This window comes from Aphidius gifuensis, linkage group LG4 (genome assembly GCF_014905175.1).
Source record: "Aphidius gifuensis isolate YNYX2018 linkage group LG4, ASM1490517v1, whole genome shotgun sequence".
Taxonomy (NCBI): domain Eukaryota; kingdom Metazoa; phylum Arthropoda; class Insecta; order Hymenoptera; family Braconidae; genus Aphidius; species Aphidius gifuensis.
The window spans coordinates 14,710,283-14,723,047 of NC_057791.1; the positions used below are offsets into that span (position 1 = coordinate 14,710,283).

Consider the following 12,765-nt stretch of genomic DNA (forward strand, 5'->3'; position numbering starts at 1 on the left):
TTCTAGGCTCAGTCGTATTTGCGTATCTATGTACGGGTCAACACTTCAGGTCAACTGAGGCAACTGCACTGCACTGAGACTGATGGGCAATTAAAACCTCGTGGCTGATGGGAGCACATTCGAGCACATGGTTCATCATCGATACACCTTTTAATAAATTAATCGATTCATCGAAAAATTTACACAATCGATCGATATATTATATATATGTACGTTGACAATTTATAATGATTATGATAATAATGTATAATATCATAATTTTAAACATTTTTTATTATTAAATAATATTTCTTCATATAAAAATAAACGCATCATTTTTTTTTTTTAATTTAATGTTTCCAAAAACTTGGTTTTTTTTTGTTCGATTTCTCGTCATTTCGTACCATTTCGTACACATATTTATACCAACTTCAAAGCATAAAAAATTTATAAATAAATAAAAAAAAGACTAATATAGACAATGAAAAAAGTGTCTTCTATATATCATAGTAATAAAATAAAAAAACAAATTTTCCTACAAAATAAGTTGTACTAATTTAATAATATTTTATTTTGAATTAATTTCGTTACTTATTGAAGAGAAAGAAAAGAAAAAAAAAATTGAATGACTAAAATTATCACGAATGAATGTATTTATCTAATTTATTTATAGTTTATATTTACCTGTTATCCATCTAACTTATTGCACAATGATAATAAATAATTCATGCAAATCATAATTACATTAGAACAGTTATTGCAATGAATAATTTAGATTATTAATGATAATAAAAAATGCCAGTAAAAAAAAAAAGCAAAGGATCAAAATCTACACGAGTAAATGAGGAGAAAAAAATTACGATATATTCAATATCGTGCTGAAGTTGAATTGAAATGTATAAACGAAAAAAAATATCAACTGATGATTCCTCATTAGCAGCATTATCATCAACAACATGATCTTTTAATGATGTAAATTTATAAAGATATGTTGTTATTTTTTGTGGCATTAGCTGTACAGTTGAATTTATAAAATTTCCTTTTTCAAGTTGTCGAATTTCATTTCAAGTTCTATACGTGGTTTAATACGTTTTTTAATTTTTTTAATAACATTTTCAACACTATAATGAGCCAATTTATTTGCTGTTGTTATTTTACTATTATAATATTTAATATTTTGTTTTGTAAAATTTAAACCAGCCATATTTTGTGCCCAATTTTTTAAATTAAATAATTAATTATCAAAATTATCAAAAATTAGCTCTCATTTAAATAACAAAAATTATCATCATATTATCAAGATATTTTTTTATGGTATACATAATTCATGATAACATTTAAAAGAGCCTGATTTATTTGTATGATTTATTTAATAGGCAACTCATACAGGAGAATTAATCCGCATGAAATTATTGTGGAAAAAAACAGATACAAAATTATATCAAACGATACAATTATTTGCACTTCAATTACATCATCAAAAAGTTGAATTTTCTGGTGCTCATTTATTTCCAATAAATTCAAAACTCTATTGCAAAATTTAAACTAATTAATTAAAATTTATAAACAAGCATTTTATTGGAAAATTTTTTTTTCAAATGATTGGTCATGTGATAAGCTCGTGATTCTCATATACAGTTTCAGCCGCATCAGTAGAATAAAATTTGATTTATTGTCATGTGGTAAAATTTTTTTATTTTTTTTTAAATTTTTTTACAAATCTCAACTCTCAAATCTCACTTTTGATTTTATAGATAATAATCTCGACATAAAAAGTCATGATGTTACAGATAATATAAAACATGCACAGGTTAAGACATTAAAAAAATTAATTTATGACCTCCGTGTGTCATTTAGCTTGACAAAAAAAATATAAAAAATATTCGTCTCAATTTGAATATTTAATCAGTGATATTGTATTATTTTTCATACCTATGCCTATCCATTATTTATACAATATGTAAATTTTATATATCAAATTTGAAAAAGTAAATTAGTATATTTTAATCAAAAAATAAAATAAAATAAACATAAAAATATAAAGATTATTATAAAAAAAATAATATTCAATTTAATTTATTCAATAAATTACATATACATTTTGTACATAGATTGAATAAAAAAAAAAAAACTAATAATAATAATATTATTATACTAAAAATTTATGAAAAATATATATATAAAAAAAAGGGTATTATATTGAAAATTATTCCAATAGAAAAAAAAAATACTTTTAATAAAATAATAATATTGAAATTTTGTAAAACGAAATTAATTTAGCTTCTATATATTTTTTTTAACTATTTACCAAGATATTTAAAATATCCGCATGTAAAGATAAAGATGAACAAAAAAAATAATTATTTCATTCGATAATAAATCAAATATAAAAACATTTTAATCTTTTTTTTTCGTCATGGAATATTTTTTTTATTTATCTATGTCAAAAATGACTATAGCTAACGTCAAAGATTAGTTGTGTCTGCATATATAAACGAGCAAAGCGACACATCTAAATCAGTGTATCAAAAAAAAATACACAATGTATTACATTGGAATTTTTTTGTTAATAATAAAGTATTCATCATTAGTGGCTTCTGAAAAAATTCATATTAATACAACGCCCAGTACAGCAATCGATATATATTTAAAGTCAAGTAATTGGAAAAATTTTCTTGTAAAAGATTCAATTATAAAATGGTATTCAAACAGTCTTCAAATAATAAATAAAAAAGCCAATGCTATTCTATCTGATGCATTTGATGGCATATCATCTCCATCGATTGAAACACTTCAACTAGATTTGGCTGATGGACGACTGTATATTGATTCGAGCTGTTTTTTAAATTTAAAAAACCTAAAAAATTTAGAAATTAATTCAGCATCAGTCTTACTTAATCCTTACAGTTTTTATGGGCTTAGAAATTTAACGTATCTCAAAATAAAGCTGGACAATGAAACAGCACGACATATAGATAAAATATTATATCAACAATTGAATTTAAATAAACTGGAACTTGTAGATAATCATGATTCAAATATTTGTTATTCGACAAAAAAAAATAAGACTATTAATCTATTACAACTTCATTATACAGGTGGTTTGTTTAAAACACTGTCTCATAATTCATTTATATGTTTTGGAAATCTTCGGAGTATAATCATCACGGGAAGTGAACTGATGCTTCTTGAACCTGGTGCATTTAATGGTTTAAAAAAATTGGAAACTGTCTCACTGACATCGAATGATAAACTCACTCATATTCCTTCAAATGTATTCAATGTTCAAAGTTTAGAAATAATAAATTTGAGTAACAATTCAATAAGTACAATCGATAATGAAGCATTGAAAATTGATAATAGTAAATTATCATTAGTCAATTTGAGCCACAATTCATTGGAAATAATTGAACAAGGATCATTTCGAAATATTAAATGTCATTTTATTGATTTAACACAAAGTGGAATAATTGGTATTGTTGATGGTGCCTTTAATACCTCACGTATAAATATCATTGATCTAATGAAAAATAAAATTCTAAGATTTAATTCATTTAAATGGGGAATTAATTATACTATTACGTTGGCTTTACTTGACATTATAACATTTGATATTGCAACAAGCTCGAGCTTCAATGATAGCCTAATTTTTAGAGTAACATATAAATTAAATTCCATTCATTTAAAAGAATCATCTCAGTGTTATTTAAGTGAATATGGTATATATAAAATTTGTAAAACTAAAAATAAGAGCATTAACTCAGTCACTGATATTTCTAGCTTTCTTTCAATACCAAAACTCGAAATACAAGACAACGAGGCATCATCAATTGACAATTATGCATTTAAAGATTTGAAAATTTTAACTTTGCAGATGAGCTCTGCCGCAGACAAATTTACTATTAGCAATAATTCTTTTGTAGGATTGCCGAGTCTTAAAGTTCTCGAAATTAAAACAAAGCCAATTCAATTAAAAACGCCTGTTTTTTATAATTTACAATCATTGATAGCTCTCGAGATACCAATGATTGAACCTCAAGAATTTCAATGTCAATCATTTTCAAATCTTCAAAGTTTAGAAGAGCTGGTACTTGTGAATTATAATACAGTTAACATTTGTTATGGTCTATGTTATACTATCAATTTTGGTATTAAAAGTCTTGGATACAAAAATAGTACTTTTACAAAGTTCGGATCAATGAAATTATCGTGCTTGAAAAAATTAGAACATCTTGCTATAACCAATGGTAAGCTTGATGCATTAACATCTCACTCATTCTATGGATTGGAAAATATAAAATCTTTGGATCTATCATCAAATCAATTGACACATATAGATCGAAATATTTTCAAAGTATTAATTCATTTAGAAGTTCTCTTACTGAATCATAACAAAATTAATTTAATTGATGATAAATCATTTGAAAATAAAATAATACCAATGCTTGATTTGAGTTACAATGAGTTAATATCGATTAATAAATATACATTTCATGGTCTTAAATGTAAACATTTGGATATATCAAATAATAAATTATTATCAATTGAAAATTCGGCATTTTCAAACATGGATCTTGATATATTGTATGTTCATAATAATATTCAAGTTTTAAAAAACATTAATGCTTGGATCGCTGATGAATTTAATATGCAAACTGATTGTTTTGATAAAGATCCATTTACAATTTGTAAAAAATTTAATACTTTAACATCGGTGAACCTTATGAAAACTCGATATGACTATATAAATTTTAAGCTTGCTCTCAAGCTTAATGTTATTTTGGAAAGTCAGAAAGTTGAATTATCTGGACAAATATATTCAATTGATAGAAATGCATTTAAAAATTCAAATATTAATACAAATTTGAATACACTAATATTTCATCAAACAGACCATGTATTTACAATTTATCCAGAATCATTTGAGGGCTTAAAAAATCTAGAAAATTTGGAATTAAATGTTGGAGCAATTGTGCTGAAAGCTAATTTATTTGATAAATTACCATCTTTAAGATATCTTAAAATTGAAGTTGAAGAAACTTTACAATATCTCAGTCAAGTATTGGGGAGTTTAAAAAATTTAAAAACCTTGGAAATTGTTGGAAATGATACAATTGGTATTTGTCAAAATGCATTTTCATATAAAATACCACATTCGTTGATTGACGTTCGTTATACAAATGGTATGATTAAAAATTTACAAGCAAATTCAATGGCATGTATGCCACAACTTGAAAAACTTATTATAACAAATACACAATTAATGACTATTCAAGCTGGTACATTTAAATCAATGAATAATCTTAAATATTTAAGTTTGGAATCTAATAAAATAACAAGAATTGAAAAAGGTACTTTTGAGAATCTCAAATGCATTGATTTACATTTGTCTTTGAATAACATAAGCAGCATTGAGAATGATTCATTTAAAAATTCTAACATTCAAAATATTTATTTATTTAAAACTGGTGTTACTTTAGTCAGAAAATCTTCGGGAATATCTAAATCTACGAATATTCGAATTTCTACTGATGCTGAAATAGAACGTCAAATATATTTGACAAAATTAAATGATTTGCAACTTAAATAGCTTCTTTAATCACATGTCAATATTATTTTAGAAAGTTATTTTCTTTGCTATTCAAATGGAACACATAATAAACATTGTTTTTTTTTTTATCATTAGTTTTGTTGATTAAAAAATTTTAATTCAATATTACAAACTTTATTTTCTATGATAATGTCTTTCATATGTACTTGAACAAATTAATCAAATAAATTACAGCATATTAGATTTCATTTTTTCGAGCTGTTTATTGAAAATAAAAAATTCGTTAAGGTTATATATCGTATGAATAAAAAAAATAAAAAAAAATTTTAATCACTTAAATTAATGATGGATCGAACGAAGCTTTTTAATGTAACCATTTACTTGTATTTTTTTTTTTAAATATCTTATTTGGTTTACAAGTTATAAAAATATTTGCCCTACTTTTTACTATCTATTATATACGATAATGAAATTACTTGTTGGAATGATTGATGATATTATTTTTTACGCACAATACGTTTCTTACAATAATCAACCAATATTCAACAAATCAACTAATATGGAAAATAAAAAAAGCGTCATAATAATGCCTATCACTCGCTGAGACACTATTTGACTTCATCAGACGTCAATGACAACCAATGACGACAAATGACGACAATTTGAATAATATTTTATTTTAAATAAATTTCGTTAGTTTTAAAACGTGAATAAGTATCAATTATATTTTGTTTGTCATTCTGATATTATGAGGGAATGTTTGATATATTATTTGTCGGGGAATTTAATAACAATTAAATCTTTTGAATAATCAAAAAAACACGCAATACATAAAATTTATTTAAACGTTTTGTCAATGGTCTTATAATCATTTTTTTTTTTGTTTGTTTAACGGGCTATTTTTTTTTTATCATTAAATTATATAAATTGGTTTTAAATTTTTATGAATTTTTTTACAAAATAAGTTGTAACAATTTAAAATATTTTATTTTAAATTAATCTCGTTATTTATTAAAGAGAAAGAAAAGAAAAAAAAATTTGAATGATTAAAATTAACACGAATAAATGTATTCATCTAATTTATTTATAGTTTATATTAACCTGTTATCTATCTAATTTATAGCAGATTGGCAATAAGTAATTCATGCAAATCATTATTACATTATAAAAGTTATTGAAATAAATAATTTAAATTATTAATGATAATAAAAAATGCCAGTAAAGATGAAAAAAAAGGCAAAGGATCAAATTTAACACGAATGAACGGAGAGGAAAAATATTTCGATATATTCAATATCGTGCTGAAGTTGAATTAAAATGTATAAACGAAAAAAAAATATCAAATGATGATTCCTCATTAGCAGCATTATCATCAACAACATGATATTATAATGATGTGAATTTATAAAAATATGTTGTTATTTTTTGTGGCATTAACTGTACAGTTGAATTTATAAAATCGAGGGGCTATTCATTGGTGTAGTGCTGGTGTCATTCTGAGTGTAGTCATAGTGTAGAAGCATGTAGTCAAGATGTAGCCACGTTTAGTTAAGTAGCATTTGTATTTTTTTTACGACAACTTTTGTGAAAATATTTTTCCGAATTTCTTCGAGATTACTTTGAGTTTCTCCGTGATTAACAGGACTTTGACGTGACTTTTTGCTATAAATGCTATTTTGAAAAAATGCTATGTTTGTTTATTATTATTAAAAAATATTATTTAAGAATAAAAAGTTTTTAATTATAGTGTTGTATATTTCTATCATAGTTATCAACGCATATACATATGATAGGTTTCTCAATCGATTGTGTAGCTTTTTTGATGCATCTAATAGTTCGTGTAACGATTTATCGATGATGAAGCGTCCGATGCTGTCCGATCTAGGATTCCCGGAATACCCAAAACCTATTGTGCCTAGAGTGAAACCGGCAGAAAGGAATCATGAAAAACTTTATGCCCATGCGCGAATATTGAAACACACAACAGTCCAAAGGGTGCTTTCTATTGGGTGTTTTTATTTTTTCTCTATTTATTTTTGTATATTTGTAGTTGACTGCGCAGACAGCAAAAAGTCAGTTTGCAACAGCGTAGTACATGAGGGACTGGATCAGCTATGTTTTGATTGTTATTTTTTAAGAATTATTTGTTCGACGCCACTGTTCTCCCTCCATATCATGCGCATTGAAGTAACAAAAAAAAACCCAAAGGGAAGGTGCTTCAATATTTGCACATGTGCTTAAGGTTTCTCATGATCTTTTTCTGCCAGTTTCACTCTATTATTCTGCCTACAGTATCCAGAGTTAAGTTTGGTTAAGTTGTACAAATACGCAAATACGATTGTGCTATAAAAGAAAATTATTAGTCTAAAAACAAATATTAATTATCAAAATCATGTCGGTACTTGCAGAATCTGCCCAGGACTCCTTAAATTTTGTGTCAAAACAAGATTATGTTTCTTCTATAGAAACTTGTGAATTTACATATGAATGGACAATTAAGAACATTAAAAACTTAAGTTCGTGGGCCAGAGAAAAAATTATATCACCAAGTTTTTCATCTTATTATTCTGATTTTGACGATAAATGGATTTTGGAAGTATACTCAGATTTTGATGACCGTGGTACTGCATTTATATTTGTTGATCTACAGCTTCAATCATTCAATAATACTTCACAATTACGAACAAAATGTAAAATATCAGTTAATGATAAAAATGAAAAATCTAAAGAAAATAATTTCCGTAAATTTCCAGAAAAAATTACATGGGATATTTCCAAATCAATCCTCTTGGGTGGACAATATTTTTCATTTCGAGCACAAGAAGGTTCACATAAAATTCGTTGTAGAATAACAATGTCAAAAAAACAAACAAATAAAACTATGGTAATTCCAAGAAACAGTGCAACTCAACAACTTAGTGTCGACTGGAAAAAACTTTTGTTGAGTGAAAAATCCGCTGATGTTACCATTAGAGTAGGTCAAAAATCATTTCGTGCAATCAAAGGAATTCTTGGAGCACGCAGTCCTGTTTTTGCTGCAATGTTTAATCATGAAGAATTTAAAGAAAATGAAAAAGATGAAGTTGTCATTGAAGATATCGATGAAGATATTTTTGAAGAATTTTTACATTATATTTATACTGGTGAATCACCAAATATTGACAAAATGCCAATGGAACTACTTGCTGTTGCTGAAAAATATCAGGTTAATTGTCTTAAAAATATTTGTGAAGATGTAATATGCAAAACGATAGATTTTGAAAATGTTGCAAGTATGCTTATTCTTTCCGATAAATATAATCTTGAGAAATCAAATAAAAAATGTTTAGACTTGATCAAAGAAAATTTACCAGCTGTTTTGATGAATAAAACATTTCAAGTTTACCAAAAGAAATATCCTGAAGTTTTCGTACGTGTTCTTCAGGAGTTGCTATTGTCAGCAAAGTTCAATGAATTACAGTTGAGTAAGTCATAAAATTTTGTTGAAAAAATAAAACAACAGTTTTATATATTTTATATCAACATTTTAAAATGACTTATTCAATTTTTTTTAAAACCACTAATTTATAATAAAAAAAAAATATAAAATAAATTTTCATTTCACTTATTATTTCAAAAACCTTATTTTCCTTTTTTTCTGTTTTTTTTTATCATTGTTTTTTTTTTTGTATAAATGCAAACCAAAAAAGAAAAACTTTTGATCATCTACTGAGAATTCTCGTATTACATGTTAAATTTGAGTTAAATTTTGTGATGCAATATTTTCTGCATTAATATAAATATACACGTAGCATATATTTATAGACATGAAGCAACACTTTCATGATAAATTTCTGTTTTTATGAATATCATGTTTTTTTTTTATGCAACACATGCATAATCTCAATATCAATGCAGACATATTCCTAAAAAAATAAAAATAATATTCATTTTGAGAGTGTTTGAAAAAGTTAGCATCAAATTTTTAAAATACATATATAGTGATTGACGTATACAATGACGTATGTCCAATGATCTGATGCATTTTCCAATTACCATGCAACTTTCTAAACAGTTGAATTACTTTTGACCAATTTTTTTGTTTATTTTAGTTCACTCTTGGATAACATTTTCAATAGTATATCACTGTCAGTAAGACGTAGTACGTTATTTATTTATGACCCATTATTACTTCTATCTGAATTTAAAGAAAAATTAGTAAATAAGAATATTTTATATATATTTTATATAATTACATAAAGTATTTATTTACCATTTTAAAAATATTAATTATGGTGATAAACATTCGTAGTGATATTGATCAAATTCTTTCCAGCATTAATTTTGCATTCGTTTGATTTAGTTGGTTTACAAGGCATAATTGTCCTTGAGAAGTTGCTGCGATACTTGCTTGCAATCCTTTTATAAGAAATTAATCTAATTGAAATTTGTAATATTATTTAAATATTTTTCTACATTTTCATATTGTTTTTTTAATTGTTGATGAATTAGTATCAATCATCACCACATAAATGACAATATTAATAAAATCGAAAAATTATATGGAAAATTAAATGGAATTGTATTATTTAATTTATTTAAAAAATTATTTTTTTTCTATTAAATAATAGCAAAATAAATTTTTATAAAATATTATCTGATGTGAAAGTTGGCAAATCAATTGTATGTTATATTTTTCATCTTGCCACAAAATTCAAGAAAAAAAAAAAATTTATCGTTCTATTAATATTATTTCGTTCAACTCTTCGTGATAATTAATATTTGTTCCTCACGAATCATAATTGATACTTAAAGAGATAGAAAAAAAAAATGAGTAAATACAAGTAGTTTTAATAACTTTTTTTTTAGAGTATTGAAATAAATATTTTTTATATTATTATAAAGCTAGAAATAACAGTTGGATAAAAGTAAATCGAATATATTAAGTATAAATATATTGAAATTGGAACATTATTTATTATTTTCATTAAATTATTACAAGTAAACTTTTGAATGTTTCCTGTAAGCAAATGATACAATATTGGTAATTAGTGATTAAATCAATGAAACTGTAAGTTTTAAAGTTTTTAAAAAACAATGTGGTTTACAATTTTTTAAAACTCTGATGTTGAACCAAATATTTATGTTTCATTATAAAATATAGACAAATACAATAATTATTACACAATATATTAACTTTCTAATTAATTAGTGAAACGTAGCGATGGATTCAATTTTAAGTGAGCATTATCATCATTAACTTTGAAAGAAACATGTACCGTTAACAATAGTTTAGAGTCTTTTTTTAATTTGGCAATTTCTTCGACAAGTTCAATAGTTGCTTTTGTATTTTCAATATAGAGAGATTGTAAATTTGGTAAATTTTTAACAAGTTCAATGATTGATCTATTAGTGACTTCAATGCAATCAGATATGTCCAATTGTGATAATTCTTTGTTAAGCAAACATTGAATTGACTGATCGGTGATGAATTTTTTTTCGACCTTTGTTCCATTTAAACCAAGACTAAAATCTTTTAGATTATTCAAATTATTAATTGCAATTAAACCTTTATCCGTTAAATGTGAACCACATACATCTACAAATTTTAAATTTTTGGAGTTATTGATAAGATTTATGAAAAATTTATCTGTAAAACCGTAATCCAACAGAATCGTTACAGACTCTAGATTTTTCATATTACTAATGACACTTATTAAAGCTTCGGTTTCTGGAGATAATACCTGAAAAATAAAAAAATTTATGTTATTATTTATTGAGAATCAAAAAAAATAAATACTATTTTTTTTCTTTTTTATATTGTATTAGTTTTAAAATTTATATACTTACAGAAGAAATCCAAGGAACTGACTTGTCATGAGTATAAAATTCATCATCAATTATACATAAAATACTAATTTTTTTCAAGGTTTCACGAACTTGATCTATTGACTTGATCAAAGTCATTGGTAAAGTTGAGTTTTCACATTGCCAAAGAATAATTAAATTTTCCAAATGTTTCATGTTTGAAAAAACATTATCAAAATCTTTACTAACCACTTTTTTTAATCTTAATACAAGTATCGTCAAATTAAAACAATGAGATTTAATCAACGGCATCATTTGAGAAAAACGATAATCATGTAACTGAAGATTTGTCAAATTATATCCACAAAGATTAATCAGATATTTTATATCATTTTCTTTTTCTTCAAATGATTCAGTGGTTGCAATAGAAAAAACATATGATGTAAAGCCTGAGTCAACAAAATCGTTGCTCCAATCTTTGCAAACTAAAAGAAAAAAAAGTAATTATTATTGAATTGTTTAATTTTTTTTTTTTATTTAAAATTTTAATTTGTATTGATTTTATAACTTACTCTTTTCAAGTCTTGGTTGACTTGCAAATAGTGGCTGCATGCGCATCATGCGCATTTTACGCTGTTCTAGAATCTCGTCGCTTCTTTTACTTATCTTTTTCGTATGTTTCTTATCGCCATGACATGTATCATCATATTTATTTATTCTGGTTGGTGAGTTAATCTGTAAAATGTCATTAATTAATTAATTATTTAATTAGATTAATAACCAACAATTACACCAACTAAAAACTCACAATGAAAAAACGTTATCGACATTATAATTCAGTACTTACTTCTTCTTTTGAAATCATCTTGAACGTTTCAACCCATTCAGCATCAGTTGCAACAGTCTCCATGTTTCAGGTTATTCTATAAAATAAAAAAAAAATTAATTACTTTAATTTAATTTTTAATATATTATTAATTTTTTCATTTCATTTCTTTCAATTTATAATAGAAAATAATGGATAATTTGTTAGGACTTTACCTTTTTTTCTATTTGCACGTCGTTGAAATGATGTCTTACTTGTTTGACCAGTTTGAACTTGTTGAACAGAGAACTACCTGTAAGATTGAGCAACTAGCACGAATTGATGCGGCCGATGCAACTGCAACATCTGATATACCCTACACGGCATCCCCACTTTCAAAAAAACTATAGAGATACCTGTTTTTTTGCGCACTCCAGAGTTGCCAACCTACAGTATGCACAAAAAATATATATAAAATGAATAATGTCAAAATCCCTGGTGGAACCTTCTCTGGCATATGAAACATATACAACCATGTATATGAAACTGTACTATTTTTTTTTAACTCTTCTATAATAATTGCCGGGATATTGTTGTATTTCAAAATAAAACAAATTGAATATATATCTGAAAAATTTATATA

General features: G+C 25.0%; 1 protein-coding gene across 1 annotated transcript; it reads left to right on the top strand.

Moving 5' to 3' along the window:
- Positions 1-820: 820 nt before the first annotated feature.
- On the top strand, positions 821-10,435 carry LOC122853920 (chaoptin-like). The gene is made up of 5 exons (XM_044154328.1): positions 821-875; positions 2,664-4,226; positions 4,872-5,258; positions 8,284-8,765; positions 10,415-10,435. Exons 1-5 carry the CDS (start codon positions 821-823, stop codon positions 10,433-10,435), a joined length of 2,508 nt encoding a protein of 835 aa, XP_044010263.1.
- The last annotated feature ends 2,330 nt before the right edge of the window (positions 10,436-12,765 follow it).